The sequence below is a fragment of the Rhinatrema bivittatum genome, chromosome 7, assembly GCF_901001135.1.
Source record: "Rhinatrema bivittatum chromosome 7, aRhiBiv1.1, whole genome shotgun sequence".
Lineage (NCBI taxonomy): Eukaryota > Metazoa > Chordata > Amphibia > Gymnophiona > Rhinatrematidae > Rhinatrema > Rhinatrema bivittatum.
Window position 1 is genome coordinate 94,317,159 of NC_042621.1, and position 24,321 is coordinate 94,341,479.

Genomic DNA, 24,321 nt, shown 5'->3' on the forward strand with positions numbered 1-24,321 from the left:
GGTGCACAGGAATGAAATGAAGGCCCACCAAGACCTGATGTTGTGCAGTTTTGTACATAACAGTGAAGAGTGCTGATGCTCACATCACCTTTATCTCTCTTTGCAGTGCAAAGCGTTTCGAAGACCTGATTGCTCCCTTCAAGCTGAACGATGGCTTTAAGGATGAAGTCATAGTGAATGAGATGAGGCGAGACTGTCCCTGGAAGATTTCTGATGAGGAGATAAAGAAAAATCAAACCAAGGTAATAAATATGCTATGCTCAGGGTGTTGGTCAGTGTTTTATTTAAGAGATTTATTGTTTTTACTTTAAGGAAATATGTATAAAGAAAAAAAAATTGGAAGGAGTGATGAAGTTACTATAAAAATAATGCATATGGTGAAGGCAATTTTCAAATAATTTTACCAGGGTAACTAATCATTTACACAAGTAACTTCTTCAGTTGAAAATTGCCCTCCATTTTAATGGTAAGAGTAGCCACACTCAAAGAGGCAAGATAAGTTCTGCAAGCAGTATGCAAGGATTTCAATTTGAAATCCCCTAGCCTGCTTTATGGCAACAGCTTTGCATCTCCTATAGTGCAGGGGCACAGTTCATAGGTCCAAAGTACCCAAAATACCAGGTAGTCTCTGAATTTTCAAAGGGAAACTCCTTTGGGACTCTTTGACACTTTGCTTGCAGGTCCATAGAGTCAAGCAACCAGCAGGCTTGCAAGCAATGCAAATTATCAAACAATTGCCATCATAAAGGGTCATTTACTAAGCTGTGGTATTTACCCTGGAGGGGAAATGGTGCCAGCTGCCCTGTTATGTGACAGGGGCCAAGGTAAGTTATCAGATGGCCAGGGTCATTTTGGAAAATGGCCACCATTGGGTCCAGAGCCTAGGGTATGCTCCAGGCTCCTATTACACTATACCAAGGCAAGTTTGGTAAGCCCAGGGATGATAGGGTGGGTAGACTAGGGTTTGGGGGGGGGGGGGGGGGAATTTTGAAAAAGGGGAAGTGGGGCCTGTGATGAAGTTTTATGTCCTTTAAAGTTTATTTTGGGGACTTTGGCCACCTCAAAGGGTGGCAGAAAGAGTGGGACAAAGGTTCTTGAGATCCTCAGGATCTTTACCACACTTGGGGAGGGGGGGAGGTTTACTCAGGGCAGATCATCCCCTTTAATTAATGACTCCAGTGGTATTGGGATGCACTTTAGCGTCCTGTTGCTCCTGGTGGAAGCTAGCTACAGCTTCTGAGTTATAGCTAACGTTGCATCAAATAACGCAACTTGCGATTTTTGAGGCAAACTGTGTTATTTGATTTGCATGTGTTAGGCTAGTAAGCGGCTGATTAGTATGTATTTGCATGCTGATCAGCTCACTGACATGCTCACAGTGTCAGGCGCAGAAGAAATGCTGCATGCTGTTGCTGTGTTGGGCCATTTACCATGCAGTAAATGCCTAACACAGCTTTGTAAATAGACTCCATAGTTTGTAAATTAGAAACTTCATCTTTTTTTACTTTCTGAGTAATGTAGGGAGCAGGAAAGTTACCCGGATACGCCTACCTAGGTAACTGTACTTGGATATTCAGTGGAACATACCTGATAAGTGTTGCACTGAATATATCCAGCTAGAGTTAGCTGCATAACTTAAGGACACTGATTTTTCCAACAAGACTTACCTAGCTTAGCTGGGCCAGCTAAGTTTATCTGGCTAGTACTAAACATTGATGCTAGCAGGATAAATTTTAGCTGTGCTCTCAGAAGCCCCCCCAGCCTTGCCTCTTTTTATCCAGTTAAATTTTAGCTGGGTAATGCCTTATCTGCTAAAATGTATCCACTCGTCCAGGACAGGAAATTTAAAACTCGGGATTTGTCCAGATAACTCTGAAAGTTATCTGGACAAAACTTTTGAATATCAGTCTCTTAGCATCTTTCTAGTCATAGGTACATAGAATTTTCTGAGACCTGGAAATATTAGTTATGTTATAAACAAAAAAGAAGTGGAGCTATGGAGCAAGTGAGGGCCAATGGGCAGGGCAGGGCCAGGTATGAACTCTCTCTCCCCCCTCCTCCCAAACACACACACATACGTGAACACACTTCCTCCTTCTTATGCCTGTGACCTTCCATCCCCAACTGTCCTTTGCACACCAAAGCTCAACATTCTGGCTGTTTGTGTTTGGGACTCCAGTTTGACTCTCCTCTTCCTCTGCAACTCCCAGGAGGACAGCTGGAAGTAGGAAGAAATTGAGGCACAGCTATGGGAGAGGCAGAGCAGGAGGAGAGTCGGGCCGAGCCCCGAATACAGGCGGGTGATTGGAGCACTGCTGGGCTGCCACCGCTGATTAGCCCCTGGCTTTGCCTGACCGGATTAAGAAACGTACTAATACATGAAGGTTATTGAAATGGAACTTATGTATCACAAACTACTGTCTTAGCCCCTAATTAATATGTTTTAAATGTTGTGTCGACCTAGAATATGAATGTTGATTTTGTAAACCGTTGTGATCTTCTACTGGAATGACAGTATATAAAATGCCTAAATAAATAAATAACGTTAAGGGACTGAATTAGCACAAACTTGCAAACAGAAGGGCCACTCATCAAAGCCAGGGCAGGGTTGAAGCCTTGATGATTGCCATTCTTGCTCACAAGGTTCAAACTTGTGCTAACTCAACCCTCTTTTTGTATCTGCTGAGCAGTCCCTGCTTCAGGATCAAGCCTTCCCTTTTGTTCCCTGCAGAACTGGAGGTGTTGGAGAGGAAGGGGGGAAGAAATAATCAGAAGGAAAGGACTGGATTAGGGAGCAAAGTGGCTGTTCTCTGCTCTGGGAGGGGCTGGAGCAGAATATCCTTACTATCTTGCCTCTTAAATCTGAAAAGAAGTGGGGGAACTCTGCTGCAGGCTGTTTCCCCACAAATTAAGCCCTGACTAGTTCTGACAATGCACACAGCTTGTACAAAGCACATATACTAGACAGAAGTCATATAAACCAGGTGATACTGTAGACTTCCTGTTCTTTGTAGACTGGAAACTTTTTTCTGGCTGAAAGAACCCATTGAATGCTTCAGCACCCTTTGAGTACTCAACTACGCCCTAAACTCTCTTATTCTATCATGACATACATAGAATAAGACTTCAGGAAACCTGTGCTTTCCACGCAAGTCACAGCAGAACTCATAGGATTCTGTTGGATTTCATTCTTTTTATGTTGCATTAATACTATTTTATTTTTCATACTTCAGTCTCTTCGCCAAGTGAGACTCAATGAGATTTTGCTAGATTACTCCAGAGATGCAGCCCTTATTGTTATGTAAGTACCAAGTTTCCAAATACTCTTGTTAAAAGATTTGCTCCTATCTGTTACAATTTCTTGACATTCTTCTGTGCTTTTTCCTACCTGTTATTTACCTCTTTTCCCACTGGAGACTTAATTCCTTCCCAATTGTACAGGAGTAAGAGATCTGTAGGGTGGGAACTTGTCGTCCTGCTTCTCAGTAATATATTTAGGGAACATCTCATAATTATGTCTAAAAGTGGTATTAAGTGAAGTGGACTTGTTTGTGTGACGGACTCGAGTAATGAGTTCAAGCAGTATGCAATATTTCAAACATAAAAACCGCCTACACTCACTCCTTCCTGTTGTATTTTCATACATCCCACACAGCCTATACTACAAATACATGCATGAGTTAAACCAGTTTTCAAAGTGGACTTATGTGCACAAGTCCATTTTGAAAATTATTTCACCAAAACTATCCCAAACAAGTTACACCTGCTACTTGGTACTCTCAATATTTCCCTGTAAATTTATATCCATATGGTTAAAGTATGCATATAAATCTAAACCCTCCCCAACTCCATCCCCAGGAACACCTCTATTTGATCTGAGCAAACTTTACATACATGCATAAGAAATTTTAATGAGATGTTAGTAAAGCAGAGTTGCTTACCTATAACAGGTATTCTCATAGGACAGCAGGATGGTAGTCCTCACATATGGGTGACATCATCAGGAATGGAGCCCAATCACGGAACACTTTTGTCAAAGTTTCTAGAACTTTGACTGGCACCACTGAGCATGCCCAGCATGATACCAACCCTGCATCCAGCAGGAGTCCCCCTTCAGTCTCGTGTATAGTAAAAAGTATGTGCGAAAAATAAAATAAATCGCAAGCGTACCCAACTCCGCGGGGTGGCAGATGGGTTTCGTGAGGACTAACATCCTAATGTCCGGTGAGAACACCTGTTACAGGTAAGCAGGATGGTAGTCCTCACATATGGATGAATAGCGAGCTGAGGATGCCCGAGCAATGTACCAAAAGCACCCAAAGACGTGCAACAGGCACAACAACAGGAGTGATTTTGGATAAGAGGGCAGCCTGAAATTTCCAGCGGGCCATTGGAAGGAAGTTGGGTATTAATCTGAGAACAAATTGCGTATAACAGACTGGCCAAAGATAGAGTCTTGGGTGCCAGCCTTGTCCAGGCAATAATGAGCTGCAAAGGTATGGAGAGAACTCCATGTAGCAGCCCTGCAGATGTCAGCAAGAGGTACAGACCGAAGATGTGCTACCGACATAGCCATTGCTCTAATGGAGTGTGCTTTAACGCGTCCCTGGAGCGGAAGGCCTGCTTGCTGGTAGCAGAAGGAAATACAGTCCGCCAGCCAGGAGGACAGGGTCTGCTTCCCCACCGGGATTCTCAGTTTAATTTTATCGAAGGAGACAAATAGCTGGGTGGACTTCCTATGGCTTGCAGTGCGTTCCAAATAAAAGGCTAGCGCACGCTTGCAGTCCAAGGAATGCAGAGCCCGCTCACCTGGATGTGAGTGGGGTTTTGGAAAGAAAGTAGGCAAAACTATGGATTGATTTAAATGGAACTCAGAGACTACTTTCGGTAGAAATTTAGGATGAGTGCGAAGGAATTTCATGTAAGGTGGATAAGTAACCAGCGCCTGCAGCTCACTGATCCTGTGAGCAGACATCAAAGCAAGAAGGAAGAGCACCTTCCAAGTGAGATGCCGTAACTCGCAGGAGTGCAGAGGCTCAAATGGAGGTTTCATGAGTCACGCTAATACCACATTAAGATCCCAAGCAGGGGCGGGGGACAAAGAGGGGGCTTGAGGTGAAGCAAGCCCTTCATAAAGCGCAAAGCTAAGGCGGCCACTGTACTGATATGAACTCTAATGGAGGAAGTTTGGAGACCCGACTCTGAGAGGTGCCAGAGGTAGTCCAGAACCTTCGTTGTGGGGCAGGTAAAGGGATCTAACTCCTTTGATGTGCATCACAATGAAAACCGTTTCCATTTAGAATGATAAGAGCTTCTAGTGGAAGGCTTTAGTGAAGCTCTAAGACCTGGAATACAGAGTCTGAGAGGTTGAGAGGCTGCAAAACTAGCCTTTCAACATCCAAACTGTCAGCGCCAGAGCCTGGAGGTTCGGATGTTGGAGGCACCTGGTGTTCTGAGAGATCAGTGACGAATTTGCGGGCGGATGGAGAGGTCGTGAAGGTTGGGAAACCACACCTGCCACAGCCAGTATGGGGATATGAGAATCATGAGACCCTCACCTCATGAAACCTCCGTTTGAGCCCTCTACATTCCTGCCAGTTACGCCATCTCACTTGGAAGGTGCTCTTCCTTCTTGCTTTGAAGTCACTACATTTTCACGAGAGTCTTGCTTATGAGTGGAAGTGGAGGATAGGCATACAGGAGACATGTTGTCCAAGAGAGAGCGAACGCATCCCTCATTGGAGTCCTGGGACTGCGACGTAGGGAGCAGAAGTTGTCCACTTTGTGATTATGGATTGACGCAAAGAGATCTATCGTTGGATACCCCCACTTCTGGAATATGTGTTCCGCCACCGCAGGGTTCAGGGACCACTCGGAGTTGAAATTTGTGACTGAGTTTGTCTGCTAGTACATTGTCCATGCCCGCCAGGTAAGTTGCTCTCAGTAGCATGGAATGATCTAGAGTTAGAGCCTGGATTTGCGCTACCTCCTGACACAGCAGGTAGGAGCCGGTTCCACCCTGCTTGTTGATATACCACATTGCTACTTGATTGTCCGTTTGGATTAGGATTGCCTTGTTGGATAAGCAATCTTTGAAAGCTAGAAGGGCATACCTGATCACCCTGAGCTCCAGAAAATGTATCTGATGTTGTGCTTCTGCTGCAGACCAGGTTCCCTGAGTCTGTAGGTTGTGGACATGTGCTCCCCAACCCAGGGTGGAAGCATCTGTAGTCAGAATAATCTGAGGTTCTGGAGCTTGGAAGGGTAATCCCATGAGCAGGTTGGATTCCTGGACCCACCACACTAGTGAGAGACGAAGCTGCCTGGTGATTTGGACAATGTCAAACATTGGCTAGTGGGCCTGAGACCACTGGAATTTCAAGGTCCACTGCGTTACTCGCATGGCGAGTCGAGCCATCGGTGTAACATGGACCGAGGACGCCATGTGGCCCAGCAAGATGAGAATACGATGAGCAGTCGTGGTTCGTGAAACTGTATAGTGTGCACAAGCGTATGAGCTCAGTCCCTGGGAAGAAAAGCCTTTGCTTGGACAGTGTCGAGATCCACTCCAATGAAGGAGAGGGATTGAGATGGAGTCAGACTGGATTTTTGATAATTCACTAGAAATCCCAAGGACAGTAGTAGTCGTAAGGTTAGCTGGAGGGATGAAGCACCGCCTCCGCCGACTGAGTCCTCAGTAACCAGTCGTCTAGATCAGTGGTTCTCAACCTTTTTTCTGTCGGGACACACCTGACAGATGGTTCTCACATGCGAGACACACTGACCCATGATCGTCACGGGGCTAGATGTAAAAGTACAGTTTGCATCCACGGGAACCCCCCTGACCCACAATAATGGATGTAAAGCAGAATTAATGCATTCCCCATACAACTCACCCTACAAAAAAGATATTCTGGTTCTGGTGTCATCTCAGTAATAGCAACTCAAACTCCTTCTACTTCCAGGCTCAATAGCCCTACTTATGAAAAGACAGCAGTTTATCACTAATTCATGTCCTCTTGAGAAAACACAACAAATAAGACTGATAAAACACTTACATGCTAGTAAAATATCTCATCTCGGTAACAGACACAGAACCGACCTAACATACTCCCAGGATCTGTAGTAATGCACATAAACTAATCCGCAAACAGTTACACCTGTATTATGGAATGCACTCAACCAGTAACAACCCTATTTATGAAAAGGCAACACTACAAATATTAAATGAGGCCCTAAAAACCAATACACCTTTTATTAGGAAAACAGAACTAGCAAGCAGCTATAGATCCCCACACAGAAATAATTGTAAAACTATACTAATAAGCAGAGTACATGTTTCAAAACAGCTATGAACAGAATAACATCCAACAATTAAAAACTATTAAAAATTCTCCAAACACCAATAAAATATTTCAAAAAAAAGCAGACACATCACATAATATTAAATAATTAAAATGGCAGTCAATCAAGAAAAATAAACTTAAAAAGCCACCTTTACTTACCCCCTCCAGCAGCTCTCCTACTCCTCTTCCATGCAGGCTGTAGCACACAGCAGAAGCAGCAGTAGAGGCTAAGCTCTATACTCATGGTCCTCTTCCTTAGTGCCCATGTCTCTCACACACACACCATATCAGTCATGCCACCATGACCAGTTTCTGTCTCTCACACAACAATCATCTCCCAGTCTTTGACATACACACCAGTCACCTTCCGAACAGTTTCTCTCATGCCATACACACACACAGGCTTCCCACTCCCGTGTTCTACTTACATATATGGGCTTCTCACTCTCATAATCACTTTCTCTGTCTCACACACACTCACCAGTCTCTCACTCCCATGCTTGTTCTCTCCACATGCACAGGCTTCTCATTCCCATAATCACTTTCTTTCTCTCTCACACACACACAAACACACACCAGTCACCTGATCTCTCTCATGCATACACACACAAAAGCTTCCCACTCACATGTTCTCTTTCAGATATACAGGCTTCTCACTCCCATGCTCACTATCCACATGCACAGGCTTCTCATTCCCATAATACTTTCTTTCTCTCTTTCTCTCTCTCTCACACACACACACACACACACACACACACCAGTCACCTGATCTCTCTCATGCATATACACACAGGCTTCCCAATCCCATGTTCTCTTTCAGATATACATGCTTCTCACTCCCATGCTGTGTCTCACACACACCCAGGTTTCTCACTCCCATGCTCACTCTTCACATGCACAGGTTTCTCATTCCCATAATCACATACACACAAACACACACCAGACACCTGATCTCTCTCATGCATATACAAACACACACACACACATACACATACACAGGCTTCCCACTCCCATGTTCTCTTTCAGATATACAGGCTTCTCACTCCCATGCTGTGTCTCGCACACACCCAGGTTTCTCACTCCCATGCTCACTCTTCACATGCACAGGCTTCTCATTCCCATAATCACTTTCTTGCTCTCTCTCTCTCTCTCTCACACACACACACACACCAGTCACTTGATCTCTCTCAAGTACACACACACACAGGCTTCACACTCCCATGTTCTCTTTCAGATATACAGGCTTCTCCCTCCAATGCTGTGTCTCACACACACCCAGGTTTCTCACTCCCATGCTCACTCTTCACATGCACAGGCTTCTCATTCCCATAATCACTTTCTCTCTCTCTCTCTCTCTCACACACACACACACACACACACCAGTCACCTGATCTCTCTCAAGTACACACACACACAGGCTTCCCGCTTCCATGTTCTGTCTTACATATACAGGCTTCTCCCTCCCATGCTGTCTCACACACACCCAGGTTTCTCACTCCCATGCTCACTCTCTTCACATGCACAGGCTTTTCATTCCCATAATCACTATCTCTCTGTTACAGACACATACACACACACACACACACACACAACAGTCTCTCTCTCATTTCCATGCTCGCTCTCCACTGCCCAGGATTCTCATTCCCTGAATCACATTCTTTCTCTCACACACACACAGTCACCTTACCAACCAGTCTCTCTGTCATGCATGCACACACACACAGGCTTCCCACTCCCATGCTCTCTCTCACATAATCAGGCTTCTCACTCCCATGCTTTCTTTCACACATACCCCCACAACACCAGGCTTCTTACTCCCATGCTTTCTCACATACCCAGATTTCTCACTTCCATGCTTTTTCTCTCTTTCTCACACACACACACACACACACACACACACACACACACACACACACACACATACACACACACCAGTCACATCCCTGACTGTCTCACACTCTCATATACACATCAGTCATCTCCCTGAGCAGTCACTTTCACTGTCTCTCACATATACACACACACATCAGCTCTCTGACCAGTTTCTCTCAATCAAATACATTCTCTCACTTACCACAGGCAGGCTGGCTGCTTCACTCTCTTTCGCTCACTCACTTCCTCTTCCCCCCAAGCTCAAATGGTAGCTGCAGCAGCCTCCTCCTCCAGCCCCCGCAAGTCAAGAAAGAAGAATCCCATCGGCCGCGGGAGGCTCATGCTGCTGTCTCCTTTCTCGATTACCAGCTGCTTCAATTGCTCGGGGGCCGCTGCTGCAGCCGCCGCTTCTACTTTACCACGCGGCACGGCTATTTCTCCTTCCCGCACACCGCGTATCACTTCCTGTTCCGGGTCACGGGGGGGGGGGGGGGGGGGGCAGGCGCAGGAAGAAGAAAAGACCAGCCACAGGTGCCACAGCTTCTTTTAGCACTGCTGTCGTTCCCACTGGGCTTGAACGTGCTGATAGCCCGGTGGCAACAGCAGCAGGGAAGGAAGAGCAGCGGGAGAGACTGGGAGCACGCGACACACCAGCTGGTGCTTGGCGACACACCGGTTGAGAAGCGCTGGTCTAGATAAGGATAGACGTGAGTGCCCAGTCACCTTAAGTATGCGGCTACTACTGTCAGGCATTTCGTGAAGACACGAAGGGCCGATGCCAGGCCGAACGGAAGCACTCAGTATTGGAAGTGCTTGTTTCCAACGAAGAATCGGAGGTATTTCCTGTGAGACGGGGTAATTGCTTTGTGCATGTACGCGTCTTTTAGATCTAGAGAGCAAAGCCAATCCCCCTGTTGAATCAGAGGGAGTAGAGAGCCCAAGGTTACCATCCTGAACTTTTCCTTTCGTAAATAATTGTTCAAGGCCCGAAGATCTAATATTGGACGAATGCCTCTGGACTTTTTTGGTATCAAGAAGTACCGGGAATAGAAGCCTTTTCCCTTTTGCGGAGAAGGAACTTGTTCTATGGCATTGGCTTGAAGAAGGGAATTTATTTCCTCCTCTAGAAGTGGAGAGTGGTCGGTGGAACTCCAAGTCAGATGAGGCGGGGATTCTGATGGATTGGACAGAAAGTTGAGATGGTAACCTTGAGCTATTACTGACAGGACCCACTGGTCTGTGGTGACCGTGTGCCAGATGTTGATGAAGTGGCAGAGACGGCCGCCCACTGGTAATTACAACAGAGGCAGAGGTGGACATTTCTCTCTATTGGGCAGTCAAAAACCTGAGGATGGACCAGGCTGTGGAGAAGGCTGCGTCTTCTAAGGCCTAGGCTGTCGAGTTTGAGGCTTCTAATATGATCTAGATGGGCGAGACCGAGTCTGAGGTGGGTAGTATCTGCGTGCCTTAAAGGTGGTTCACTTAGCCTCCTTACGGAATGGGTGTTTAGAAGAAGTGGAGAAGCCCATGTGCCCAGCTGAGAGTTGCCATAGCGCCTCGTTATGGTTTTTAAGTTGAGCAACAGTCTCCTGAATTTTCTCACCGAAAAGGTTATCTCCCGTACAGGGGAAGTCAGCTAACCTCTCTTGAACCTCTGAACGCAGATCCGAAGACTTGAGCCAGGCCCATATCCAAGCACTTATTTCAGCTGCTGACTCCCTGGTGGCTGTGTTGAAGATGTCATAAGCTGAGCGCACCTCATGTTTACCAGCATCCAGACCTTTCTTTAGAATGGCATTGAACTGGTCCTGGAACTGGTCAGGAAGAGTATCAGAAAGATCCTGGAACTGTTTGAATAGGTTTCTATTGTATTGCGAGATGTAAAGCTGGTAAGTTGCAATACTGGAGATTAACATGGCTCCATGGAAGACCCTACGCCCAAAAATGTCGAGGAATTTCTGCTCTTTTCCTGGAGGTGTGGGCGAGTGAGGTCTTGGTCTTCTGGCTTTTTTCTGGGCGGACTCGACCTCCACTGAATGGTGGGAAAGTTGAGCCTTCTGGAATCCAGGTGTTGCTTGGACTAGATATGTAGCATCAGTCTTACAGTTTACCGCAGGGACTGTCCCTGGATGTTCCCAATTGCATTGAAGGAGGTCAAGGAGGACCTCATGAACAGGTATGGACATTACCTCCTTCGGTGCATCAACAAACTGAAGGACTTCTAACATTTTATGTCTGAAGTCTTCTTCAGTCTGGAGTGTAAATGGAATAGACTCCGACATCTCTTTGATGAAACTTATAAAAAAAAAAAAAAAAGGTCCTCTGGTGGAGACTTTCTTCTCTCATCAGGAGGAGAAGGCTCTGATGGAATATCTCCTGTGTCTTGGGAATCGGAAGAATCATCAGACCAAGGATGATAGTACTGATCCCCAGCACCCAACGGTTCTCCAGAGGGCAAAAATGGACCTCCCCCGGCCGGAGGAGGTTGAGGCACCGAAGGGCCCGGTGGCTGTATGGGTGCACCGGTGTCGGCATCGGTGGCAAAAGCGGTGCGGAAGGACTCGATGGCCTCATTGGTGGTAACACTCCAGAAGGGCCCGGCACCGGGTCTGGCATTGGCGATTCACCCTCATCTGAAGAGAAGGGGAATGGGCATCGAAGGACTGAGAGGCAACGCACCGATGAGGGCATTGATCCTGTCCAGCAATGGTGCAAGCATCGGTGGCATCGGTTCCGGCATTGGAATCAGGTATCCATGGAGAGCTTGCACCACCACCTCCTGAACCATCCGGTTCAGTTCCTCATGGAACACTGGCATTGTTAAGGCCAGGTCCGGAGTGGGAGGCTGGATGGGCACCGCTGGAACAACCATCGGTATAGGTGGAGCATTGGTCGGTGCCTCTCCGAAGGCGAGGGACGCTTCTGTGAACCTGGCACAGATGAGATTTGGGGCTCCTCGGCACGGGCCTTCTTCCTCGGTGACTCATTGGAAGTAGAAGTGGAAGCCACCGGTGCGCTTGGATTAGATGGTAAGGGTTTGTGATGCCGATGGCGATGCCTTTTCTTATGGTCTCCCTTACTGGTGTCCGGCTCTGAAGAAGCGGAAACCGAAGTCCTCGATGCGGGTCGAGAGTCATCTGTATCTGACCGATGACGGGACTTGGATGGCGATGGTGTCAATGACTTCGACACTTTTGATGAGGAAACCTGTTTGGAATGGAACAATAAAGCCATCTTTTCCAAATGAGCCCGAAGCCCTTTTAGGGGTCATTTGGGCGCAGTTGGTACACGAATCTACATCATGGGTAGGGCCCAAGTACAACACACAAACCTGGTGAGGGTCGGTGATGGACATTTCCTTGGACAGTCCGGGCACCTACAAAAACCCATTGCCATCGAAAATTTAGGCCGCAGTACGGTCGGTGACCTCTGGGCCTAAAAGTTAGAACCGACAGTAACCGACCGAGAAGGTAGTAAAACTTACCGAACAGGCACAGGTATCAACGGTATACAAGAGGGATCCCAGCCAGGGTGAACATTTTTGAAAAACTTGAATTTTTTCCTGAAGAATATTTTCCTGTCAGGAAACCGTGGAAGAGCTCCTATCTCCGCGTGGCAAAAGCTGCGCGGAAAAAAAGAGACTGAAAGGGGACCCCTGCTGGATGCAGGGTTGGTACCATGCTGGGCATGCTCAATGGTGCCAGTCAAAGTTCTAGAAACTTTGACAAAACTGTTCCATGGTTGGGCTCCATCCTGATGATGTCACCCATATATGAGGACTACCATCCTGCTTGTCCTGTGAGAAATGATGATTGTATATGAATGTTTTTATAATTGTTGTGTTCTGCTTCAAACAGTACATGGTAATGAATGCAAATATTGGTAAATAAATACAGATAAATCTGCATACTGGGTGGACAATTTTGTAGCAGATGAGCGAAGAAACAAAGAGGTGATCAGTGCAATACAGCCTTTATTGGAAAGAGCCCGACTCTGGCTGAGTTTCGCTCCTAAAAGGAGCTGCCTCAGGGGCTATCGCTGTAGATTGTCTTCAATTGTGAATAAACACTGTACTATCAGAAAGCATGTACAGTCCAGGCTGTGCAACTTGGTGTGTTAGTCTTCCGCGTTTGTTGATTACATGTGTAAAATGGTATAGCAACATAACTCAAAGAATGAACCAGTATGAATGAACTCCTCTTAGAGCCGTGTTTAGAAACACATATTGAAATTAAAGCAGGTCACTGGAGAAGTGCTAGGCGATGCGCGGAACATTCGATTTGTTTTAAGTGAGCCACTTGCTAACTTCATGGAGTTGTCCCTGGTCCTTCTGAGAGAGTAAATAACCGATTTACATTAACTTGTTCAAGACCTTTCATGATTTTGTAGACTTCTTTCATATCCCCCCTCATTCTCTTCTCCAAACTGAACAGCCCTAACTTCTTTAGCCTTTCCTCATAGGGCAGCTGTTCCATGCCACTTATCATTTTGGTTGCCTTTCTCTGCACTTTCTCCAGTGCAGCTATATCCTTTTTCAGATGCGATGACCAGAGCTGCACACAGTATTCAAGGTGTGGTCTCACCATGGAGAGATACAGAGGCATTATGACATCCTCCGTTTTATTTTCCATTCCTTTCCTAATAATTCCTAACATTCTGTTTGCTTTTTTGATCGTCATAGCACACTGGGCCGACGATTTTAATGTATTATCCACCATGATGCCTAGATCTCGTTCCTAGGTGGTAACTCCTAAGATAGAACCTAACATTGTGTAACTACAGCAAGGGCTATTTTTCCCTATATGCATCACTTTGCACTTGTCCATGTTAAATTTTATCTGCCATTTGGAAGCCCAATCTCACAAGGTCCTCCTGCAATTCATCACAATCCGCTTGGGATTTAATTACTCTGCATAACTTTGTGTCATCTGCAAATTTGATCACCTCACTTGTCGTACCCCTTTCCGGATCATTTATAAATATATTGAAAAGCACCGGTCCAAGTACAGATCCCTGAGGCACTCCACTGTTTACCTTTTTCCACTGTGAAAACTGACCATTTAATTCTACTCTGTTTTCCGTCTTTCTGCAATCCATAAAAAACATTGCCTCCTATCCCATGATTTTCTAGTTTTATTAGAAGCTTCTCATGTGGGACTTTGTTGAACACCTTCTGAAAATCCAAATACACCACATCTACTGGTTCACTTTTGTCTACATGTTTATTCACCCTTTCAAAAAAAATGTAGGTTTGTAAGGCAAGACTTCCCTTGGGTAAATCTATGTTGGCTTTGTTCCATCAAACCATGCCTATCTAAATGTTTTGTGATTTTATTCTTTATAACAGTTTCCACGATTTTTCTCAGCACTGAAGTCAGGCTCACCGGTCTATAGTTTCCAGGGCAACCCCTGGATCCCTTTTCAAATATGTGTGCCATGGAAACCGATACATGTTTTTAGATACATACTGAAGGGCACTTTTCAGCCAGGCCAATGATTTTGAATTTTACTCTCTAAATAACCTGAAGTATGAACAATTCAGTTTAATTATGACAAATATAAAGTAATATGTGTCAGATGTCAACATATTAAAAGCAAGTGCAAAATCAATTAACTATAATTAGCAAAAAGGACATGGAGAGGAATGTTAGGTAGTTCATATTCAGAAGGTTTGTCTTACTAAACCATGGTTTTTGAATTTCTTGCTGCATTCACTGGCTATATCTTATCCAGCTAGGTCGTTGTTCAGATAAAAACAATCAGATATCAGAGGTTTTCTAGGAAGAAGCTGATTTAGCTGGATTGCATCTATATTTAGTGTTATATAGCTAAGTTATCTAGTCATTCTGTGGAGTGGTCCTAAAGTTATTCATATAAACGTATTTGAATAAACTTTATTTATCTGGGTATATTCAATGGTACAGCTGTGGCACCGGTTATATGATTCAAGTTATAAGAACACAAAAAGTCACCATACTGAGTCAGACAGAGGGTCCATCAAGCCCAGTATCCTGTTTCTAACAGTGAGCAATCCAGGATACAGGTACCTGTCAAGTACCCAAATGTTAAATAAATCCCATGCTACTAATGCTGGTAATAAGCAGTGGCTATTTTCTAAGTCATCTTGACTAACAGCAGTTTATGGCGTTTATGGACTTCTCCAGGAACTTATCCAAACCTTTTTTAAACCCAGCTAAACTAACTGTCTTAATCGCATTCTCTGGCAACGAATTCCAGAGCTTATGCGCGCAGTGAAAAAGAATTTACTTCAATTTGCTTTAAATGTGCTGCATGCTAACTTAATAGTATGCCCCCTAGTCTTTGTATTATCTGATGCAAGATCTAGATAAATTAATCTGGATAATTTAGCCAGACTGCCCACAGCTTCGCTGCTTTCAGATCACCAGACACTACTGGCAGTGAAGCAATGTGTCAAGGCGATAGTTAAAGCCAGAAAAATGCTGGAAATCTTCAATTAATTTTAGTTCTCTGTCCCACCTCAAATGGACTAACAATAGCAAGTTATATGCAGTAAGTAATTACTTTTATTAGTATGCGTACACAGAGAAGTATGATGAAGAACAAGTCCTGTCACGGTTCTGATTTTAACAAGGAGAAAGCATAATTCTTATACCTTTACAAAGTTAGCATGATTCACTTGTCTCAACATTTTGGGTCAGCTTGACCAATTACATTCTCAGGTCTGCATCTTATTCCAGTAACCTACCTCATACATTAATAAATCTATTTTTTCCAATGGAAAATTATTTCTTCAGATTTGATATTTATCTTTTGCACAGCTAAGCAAAGTCAGAACATCCTCTTTTTTGACCTATAGTCTCTCTTCCTTTTTATCCTGTCTTTGAAGCCAAATATCTAACAGTACAGCCTTGAACACATTCTGTTATAGTTGCAACATACCATACATATTAAATATATTCTATTAATTGCTAGTTTCTACTTTGCGTAACCCTTCACCTTTGGCCTGCTTCTGATAACTAAACTGAAAAGCTCAAAGAAAAGCTTGACTAATCACCACAGTTCCTCCCTAGTTTAAATATCAAAGTGGGTCAATTACACCCTGGAGGTTTCAATATCAAGAGCACCAATAGCAAGCAAATCAAAATCTTTTTTAGGAATGAAGGTTGCAGGTGGTGCTGTAGGCAACTTAAAAATCTTTAGTGCCATTATGGTAGAAGCAGTGGACAGATTCTTTCTTGTTATAGTAAAAATAAATTGCCCACAAACACAAAAAAAGCATGACTTCCAACAACAATACTAAATGAGGTATTACTTTATTTATTAAATATAGTGAATGCCTCTCTGGATGAGGGAATTGTTCCATCAATACTGAAAAAGGTGGTGATTACTAGGGATGTGAATCGTTTTTTGACAATTTAAAATATCGTCCGATATATTTTAAATCGTCAAAAATCGTTAGAGCCGCGATACAATAACAATAACAATTCCCCCTTAAGGAAGAAGGGAAGGGACAGGATGAGAGAGGAAGTGAGGAGAAGAGAGTGAGAAGGTTGAAAGAATGAGTGGAGTGAATGAGAAAGGGAAAAGAAGGCAGAAGGTATGGAATACGAGGCTTAAATGAAGAGAGGGGAGAGATGAGAGGGAAAGGTGGGAAGGAAGTGAATGTGTAGGAGGGAATATGAGAGGTGAGTGGAGGGAGAGAACATAAAGAAAGATGGGTGCTAGCAAGGCTCTCTCCTCTCCCCAGCAGAAAGACAACCTAAGAAGAGGAAGAATATTGGATGAGTGGGGGGGGAAGGAAAGGTAAAGAAGGTGTGTGGGTAAGTAGGGAGGACAGAATTAGGCCTGGCATGGAAGAGAGGGAGCGACCTGGTAGGGGCCATCACAGCCAAAGGAAGAAGGGGCGGGGGAGAGAAGGAGGGCTGGTAGCTAAATAAATAAATCCCGTCCAGCTGGTAGCAGAAGGAAGGTGAGAGTGAGATAACCCAGGTGAGGCCTCGTGTGTGTGTGTATTAAGAGAGGAGGAGAGAGAAGGTGATAGTGCTTGAGGGAGAGCATGTACATGAATAGGAGGGAATGCATAAGAGAGAGAGAGCATGCGTGTGATTAGGAGAGGGAGGGCGGGCATAAGAGAGAGCATGCATGTAAGAGTGAGAGGTGCATATATGACAGAGAGCATGTCCATGTTAGTGTGCCTGTGAGAGAGAGAGGAGCTAGTTTGTGGGTCTCTCCCCCCACAAGTTGCACTACATACAGGGTCTGTCTTGTTGCAATATCCTTTTCATTTTTTGTCTGCAGGTTTCTATTTATGCTTCATGGTCTCTTTTTTTATTCTGTATTTGGGACCATGGATTTTATAACATGTGCGTACCAGGTAGCTTTTTTTTTATGTTTTAAGGGGTGTGTGCATATATATGTAAATTATATATGCAAATTATATTATATGTGTAATTGGGTACCCATGGGCCAGTATGGAGAAAAATCCCATGGGCCACTATTTTCCCACAATCTGCCCCTGCTCAGCTGCCATATCTTCGACCACTCTTCCAGCTTCCTTAAATCCCGTCTCATTCTCTCCACTCCTTCCGGAGTGTCCACTCTGTTGCAGATCTTAGTATCATCTGCAAAAAGACAAACCTTACCTTCTATCCCGTCCGCAATGTCGCTCACAAAGATATTGAACAGGACCAGTCCCAACACTGATCCTTGCGGCACTCCGCTTAACACCGCTCTCTCTTCAGAGTAAGTTCCATTTACCATCATACATTGTCTTCTGTCCGTCAAACAGTTTGCAATCCAGGCCACCACCTTGGCACTCACTCCCAAGCTTCTCATTTTATTCACAAGCCTCCTTGTCAGGACCGTATCAAAGCATTATCTTCATTGTCAGTCTATGTTATGTCTTTAGTTTTTGAAGCAACAGTCACCTTATGAAATACAGTATTTACTGAATATAGTAAACCTATGTTTCTAAAAATGTATATTATGTACAGTTTACCTCTTCCCATAATAAAACTCATGTGCTTTTCTTATATTTTAGAACTATGCCTATTGGCAGAAAGGGGAAGTGCCCAAGCTCACTATACATGGCCTGGCTTGAAACCCTGTCACAGGATCTGAGGCCCCCAGTCATGCTGACCAGAGGGAACCAAGAAAGTGTTCTCACTTTTTACTGCCAGTAGTGCAAGTCCTTGCTGTATATAGTACATGCATTCTTATCTGAATTGGTCCTGAAGAATGATATAAACAATGTTAAAAGTTATTTTTTAAGTTATTAAAGTAATAATAATTTGCCAAGCATAGATTTCATGCTGTTTGATAGAATTCTGTTTGATTATTTCATAAAAGTCCTGAACCAAAACAATGAATTTGTTGATACCCAAATGTCATTCCCTTTCTGTTATGCATTTTCCCAAATAGATCACTATAGTTGTAGAAGATACATGATTATCATAACTTACATCAAATGAAACAAAAGAATCAAATATAAGTGAAGGACACACTATGACATACCTCACAATACTGTTAGGCTACCCAAGATCAAACTGGGCTATTCTAGCTAATACTCTAGATAGCCTGGATTATTCTAGGTCTGGTTGGGAAACACTAGATCTTGACAGGGTTATCCTAGTTGAGGTTTTGTAATTCTAGGGGGCCACGTTGGGCAACTATAGAAATCAAGATGGGTCACTTTAACCTGCAAAAACTGGGTTATCCCAGAACAGGTTATTTAACCCTAGAGATGAGGCTGGGTAATCCATTTTTAGACTAGGAAACTCAAGATCAGACTGGATTATCATGAATCACTCTGTGTTGTGAAATGTTAGGGTAGTTAATACTAGATCAGTTTGGTTAACTGTAGATCAGATAAGCTATCATAGTTCAGATCTGTTGAGTAATACTACGTTAGGCTGGATTATCCTAGCTCAAGATGTGTTTACTCTAGGTAAATCTAAGAATCCTAGAGCAACCTAGATTAACTTCACCAGACTGCATAAACTTACATTAGGATGTTTTTTTCTAAATGAATCTGAACAATTCTAAATTCGGTCAGGTAACTGTAGATTGAACTGTTTTATCCTAGGTCAGACTGGACTGTTGTACATTAGAATAGTTTTTCTAGATCTTAGGTTATTTTTATATAGACTTGATAAACCTACGTCAGTCTTGTTTGTTCTGCTTCAGGTTTGGTGACCAACCGGCATTTTGCGAGCTGAATGGAGCCCTTTGGAGTACAAACTGTGGCTCATGATGGAAGTCCTCCTCTGCTGCTGACTGTGTTATCTGCCTACTGTATGCTGTGATCCTCCCCCTTCTCAGCAGCCAGTTTGCGGGCAGAAGTTGTAAGTTTACAACTTTCACCTGTGAATTGGCTACTGACAAGGAGTAGGATTGCAGCATGCAGGAGCTGCCTGCCTGCATGTCCGCCTCCCTTCCCCAAGCTGTCCACTGAGCTTGAGCCAGATGGTGGTGGTGGGGGGGGTGGGGTCTACCTATAGGCAGAGTTTGGGGGGACACTGCCCCCTCCCAAAATTCAAAAGCAAGAGAGGACTCTGCAGCCACTGCAGATCCCATCCTTCAGAAGCTGAAGAAGAGGCCACCCCAGAGACCATCCTGTGGTGGCTAAAGAAGAGGCCCAACAGGCTGCCATGGTCCCCATCCCATGGTGGCTGAAGAAGAGACTTGACAGGTCACTGTAGAGCCCATCCCGCGGCAGCTGAAGAAGAGGCCCGGTGAGGTCCAGGGTATTCCCAGGCCCAGAAGAGAGAGGGGAGGCCCTCAGAGAGTGTGTGTGTGTGCAAGTGAATAAGAGAGAGAGCATGTATAAGAGTAGGTGAGAGAGTGTGTGTGTGTGTGTGTTAGGGAGAGAGAGGATAAAGTATGTGCCCCAATCCATAAAACTCTCAGGGTGTCTGGAAATTAAAATTTCCCAGATATGGAGAGTAGTTGATTTTTAAAAAATGTATTAACTTTAATTATCGGGTATCATTTGATGTCTGCTATTTTGAAATATTTTATTGGTGATTGGAAAATATTAAAACAAAGTTCTGGGAGTTTTTCATTTTGGATATTCTATTCATTGGCTGTTATCAAATGTCTGAAAACTTAAGAACCCTCAAAAAACAATGCCAGTGTTGAAGAGGTGGAACCCATCATCGCCTTCAATCAGGAAGCATCAGATGATGGCCTGTCCCTGGGTTCTCTATCGGCCTTTGGCGCTGAGGGGACTGACGGCTTTCCCAATGATACTTCTTCCACTTATGCAACTCTGAGGTCCCTCAATGGTAATGCCTTCGATGCTAATGCTGGTGGATTCTGGTGCCAAAAATGTTTCTTCGTCAGGGCCTTCTGGGACAGTCATTCTTTTGGGGTCATAGTCATGTAGTTGTGACACCCCTAGAGACCCCCCTGGAGGCATCACATGATGTCCAGGGATGTCACAACTACATGACTATGACCCCAAAAGGATGACTGACACTGCAGAGTTCTGATGCTGGAAATCAAGGAAGCCAAAGAAGCATCGGCATCTGTCTCCACCGATGCATGATGACAGGAATGGGGACGATTCAGCAGCTGCCAAAATCCCAATTAAGTGGTCCTGTAGTGAGGAGAGCTCATCCTCTCAAAAGACCAAGGTTTTGCATCAGCCTCCACAGATCCTGGAGTCTGCCACTGATAAATCTCCTGATTCCAGAAAGGATGTGGCCACTCCTGCCTTCAAGTTAGTGTTAGTATCGGATATTTTCAAGGAGGAAATGGACATGAAGATCCAATAGGCTTGGAGAAGGCATTGCAGGGCCTTGGTGCCTTTCACATCAGGGGAACCACAATTGGCACCAAACATTTTAGAGATGCTGCTTGAGTCCCTTCATCTTCCTGGTTGGTAATCAGGCACTGAAACTGATGCCAGAGCTGGAACTAATGTTAATTCCTGGAAGGAGATCAGGATTTATGCCCATCATCTCATTGGTGATCTCCAAGCCACTGGGGGAAGAAGCTTTCTCAGGGTGTCAGAATCACTCAGGGTCCAAGCCAAAACTGCCAAGTGCCTCCCTCTCTGAGTCCTTGACTGAGGTGTGGACACTGTGGGAATCCTCACCCTCAGCAGATCATGGGGAGTCAGACTCTGAGTACTCATGGGGGTACAGCTATGGATCAGTCAATGTCTCTGAAGAAGAGCTGTTGATGGGTCTCCCCTCCAACCCCACTCATCCCCTAGAAAGAAGGAAGTTTCCTCCTGAGGACCTCTCCTTCACAGGTTTTGTCCAGAGAATAGTAGAGGACATGCTTTTTACTTTACAGATGGAGGATGAGATCAGAACCAAGATGCTGGATATCTTTCAGTTCATGGAGCCTCCTAAGGAGGTTGTGGCAATCCCAAGCCACAAAATCCTTCAGGAAATGCTGATGAGGATGTGGGTGACCCCCTTTCTATGGCTCTTATTAACAGAAGACTCCTGGATTTGAAGTCACATCAATCTGTAGTGGTCGAATCTGCTCTCAAGAAGCAGAAGACTCATTCCTTGGTGCCCCCAGGGGAAGGTGTCTTAGCTCCAGGACACCCTATTCTATTTAATATATATCTTCTCCCTTTATGCAATATCTTATCTTCTCTCAATTTACAATTCAAAATATATGCAGACGACATCCAATTTTTTGTCCCATATAAAACATCATGGTAAGCCACTCTATCCCTGGTCTCTCTCTATCCACTATTAACTCCTGGTTTTCGCATAACCGATTAAAATTAAACCCCTCAAAAACCGAACTTATACATCTAACCTCCATCTCCGATTCTTCATTAGGTCCACCATCACATTTGTTAATTAATAATACTTCCATTCCTATAGCACGTTCTGCCACAAGTCTTGGTGTAAACATAAACTCAGACCTTTCCTTAAAACAACACATCTCTTCACTCACAAAAAAATCTTTCTATAAGCTACGTCTTCTAAAGCATCTCCGTCTGTTACTTTTCTACCGATATTATAGAACTATTCTTCAATCCTTAATCTTTTCTGGTCTAGACTATTGTAACGCTCTTTATTTAGGACTACCAGACTCCACACTCTATCCACTCCAACTGATTCAGAATACTGCTGCCCGGATACTAACTAGAACCTCTCCACGTCATCATATCTCCCCTATTTTACAATCTTTACATTGGCTACCCATAAAGTTCAGAATAAAATACAAAATCCTCTCCATTATCCACAGTTTAATTCATAATCATACATCCACCTGGCTTTGCTCATTACTTCAGATTTATAAACCAACACGACATCTAAGATCACTTAACCAAAATCTTCTAGATATCCCCTCACCCAAACAAGCCAGACTAGACCTCACTAGAAAAAGGGCCTTTTCAATAGCTGGACCAATACTTTGGAATTCATTACCAAACCCCCTACGCTCAATATCTAACCCCTCTCACTTTAAAAAATCTCTCAAAACCCACCTTTTTCAGCTTGCATTCAATACGTCATCTAATTAAACGATTATTCATATATCAATCTATACCTGCATAGTCACTTGCACTTTTTACAAGCCTCATTCCCTACATTTTTCAATCCCACTTTTCTCCCTACCCTTCCCTCCCCCTGCAATATTAATACAATCTCCATTTTTATTATTTTCTCCTCACTCGACTCCCTAGATAATTAAGCCTATGGCATCAAACCTTTTATTTTATAAAAATCTTTAATCCTAGCATTCTGACTAGTTATTGTTTATTTTTTATGTATATTTGAAACCTCGTTTTATTTTGATTATTTTTATGTTTATTTTAGTTGTGTAAACCGTTTTGACAAAAATTTATTTTTAAAAAACGGTATATAAATGCTTTTAAATAAATAAATAAATAAATAAATGTCTTTCAGGGAGCTATGCTGAATGCCTGCATAGCCTTTTACCAGTTCCTCTTGGAACCTGCTGAAGCATATGCAGGGGTATCCGAGCTGCTTCCTTAGAAGCAGCAAGATGCTCTCAGTCACTGATGGACAAGGGAATGGAGTGTGGAAAACACATGGTCTGCTTAATCTTTGATGCCTTTGAGACAGCATCAAGAGTCTCTGCTGGAGGATCAGTGCCTGCAGACTCACCTGGCTGACAGGCCTCAGACCTCTGACCAGAGGACCAAGAAAGACTTGCAAATGTGCCATGCTCTGGGGAGAATCTCTTTGAATATAAGGTGAAAGCTGCGATGGTACAGATCCGTAAGGATTGTGTAGCAATTCTCCAGTGTCACTCCAGACCTAATGTCCACTTCCAGGAGGCATCTAAAGCTAGGGCAGAGGTGCACTTTTTCCCTACCCTCTGCCCCCTTAGTTCCAATCACAACAGATCCCACATGCCTGTCTGAGGCAGCAGTGGGGCCCAAGCCACAGCCAACAGCCAAATCAACTCCCTAGAAGGAGTTTTGACTGGACTGCAGAGAGCTCAGCCTGTATTCAGCAACCATGACAGAGAACCTTCCAGTCAGAGGCAGGCTAAGATTTTATGAAAACTGTTGGTTGAGTATAATTTGGGACTAGTGGATCCCTCTGCATCATAAGAAGAGGTTAAAATTGAATTTATTGGGCATCCCACCAAATTGGCCCCCAGACCCAAACTGGGGTCACTCACTGCACCAAGAACTGTTTTGAAGGGTATTCTCCTCCCTCTTAGAGACCAGAGCGGTCAAACCTCTTCTATCAGGGGAAAGAGGGCAGGGATTTTACTCCAAGTATTTCCTGATTGCCAGGAAAATAGGAGGACTCCATCCCATCCTAGATCCTGAGGGCTTTGAACAAGTTTATCAAAAAAGAAAAGTTCAAGATGCTTTTGCTGGGTAACTTAATTCCCTTTCTTCAAAAAGGAGACTGGCTCTGTTCTCTCGATCTCAAGGATGCTTACACACCAATAGAGATATTCTCCCATTGCAGGAACTATCTCATATTTGTGGTGGGATGCCATCACCTCCAGTATCGCATACTGCTCTTTGGCCTAGTGTCAGTCTATGGGTCTTTACAAAATGCCTTACCATAGTGGTGGCGCACCTACGCATGCTTGGGGGGCATGTTCATCCCTACTTGGATGATTGGCTGGTCAAGAGCACCTTGCAGGCAGGTGCCACAGAATC

The 24,321-nt window shown here is 44.2% G+C and overlaps 1 protein-coding gene across 1 annotated transcript in view; it reads left to right on the plus strand.

Annotated features, from left to right (window-relative positions):
- SLC12A3 (solute carrier family 12 member 3) overlaps positions 1–18,498 on the plus strand; it is a 169,972-nt gene extending 151,474 nt beyond the window's left edge. The window contains exons 24-26 of the mRNA XM_029608720.1: positions 107–242; positions 3,234–3,301; positions 18,241–18,498. Coding sequence (XP_029464580.1) covers positions 107–242; positions 3,234–3,301; positions 18,241–18,382 — 346 coding nt within the window. The 3' untranslated portion in view covers positions 18,383–18,498. The remainder of the gene's footprint in view (positions 1–106; positions 243–3,233; positions 3,302–18,240) is intronic.
- The last annotated feature ends 5,823 nt before the right edge of the window (positions 18,499–24,321 follow it).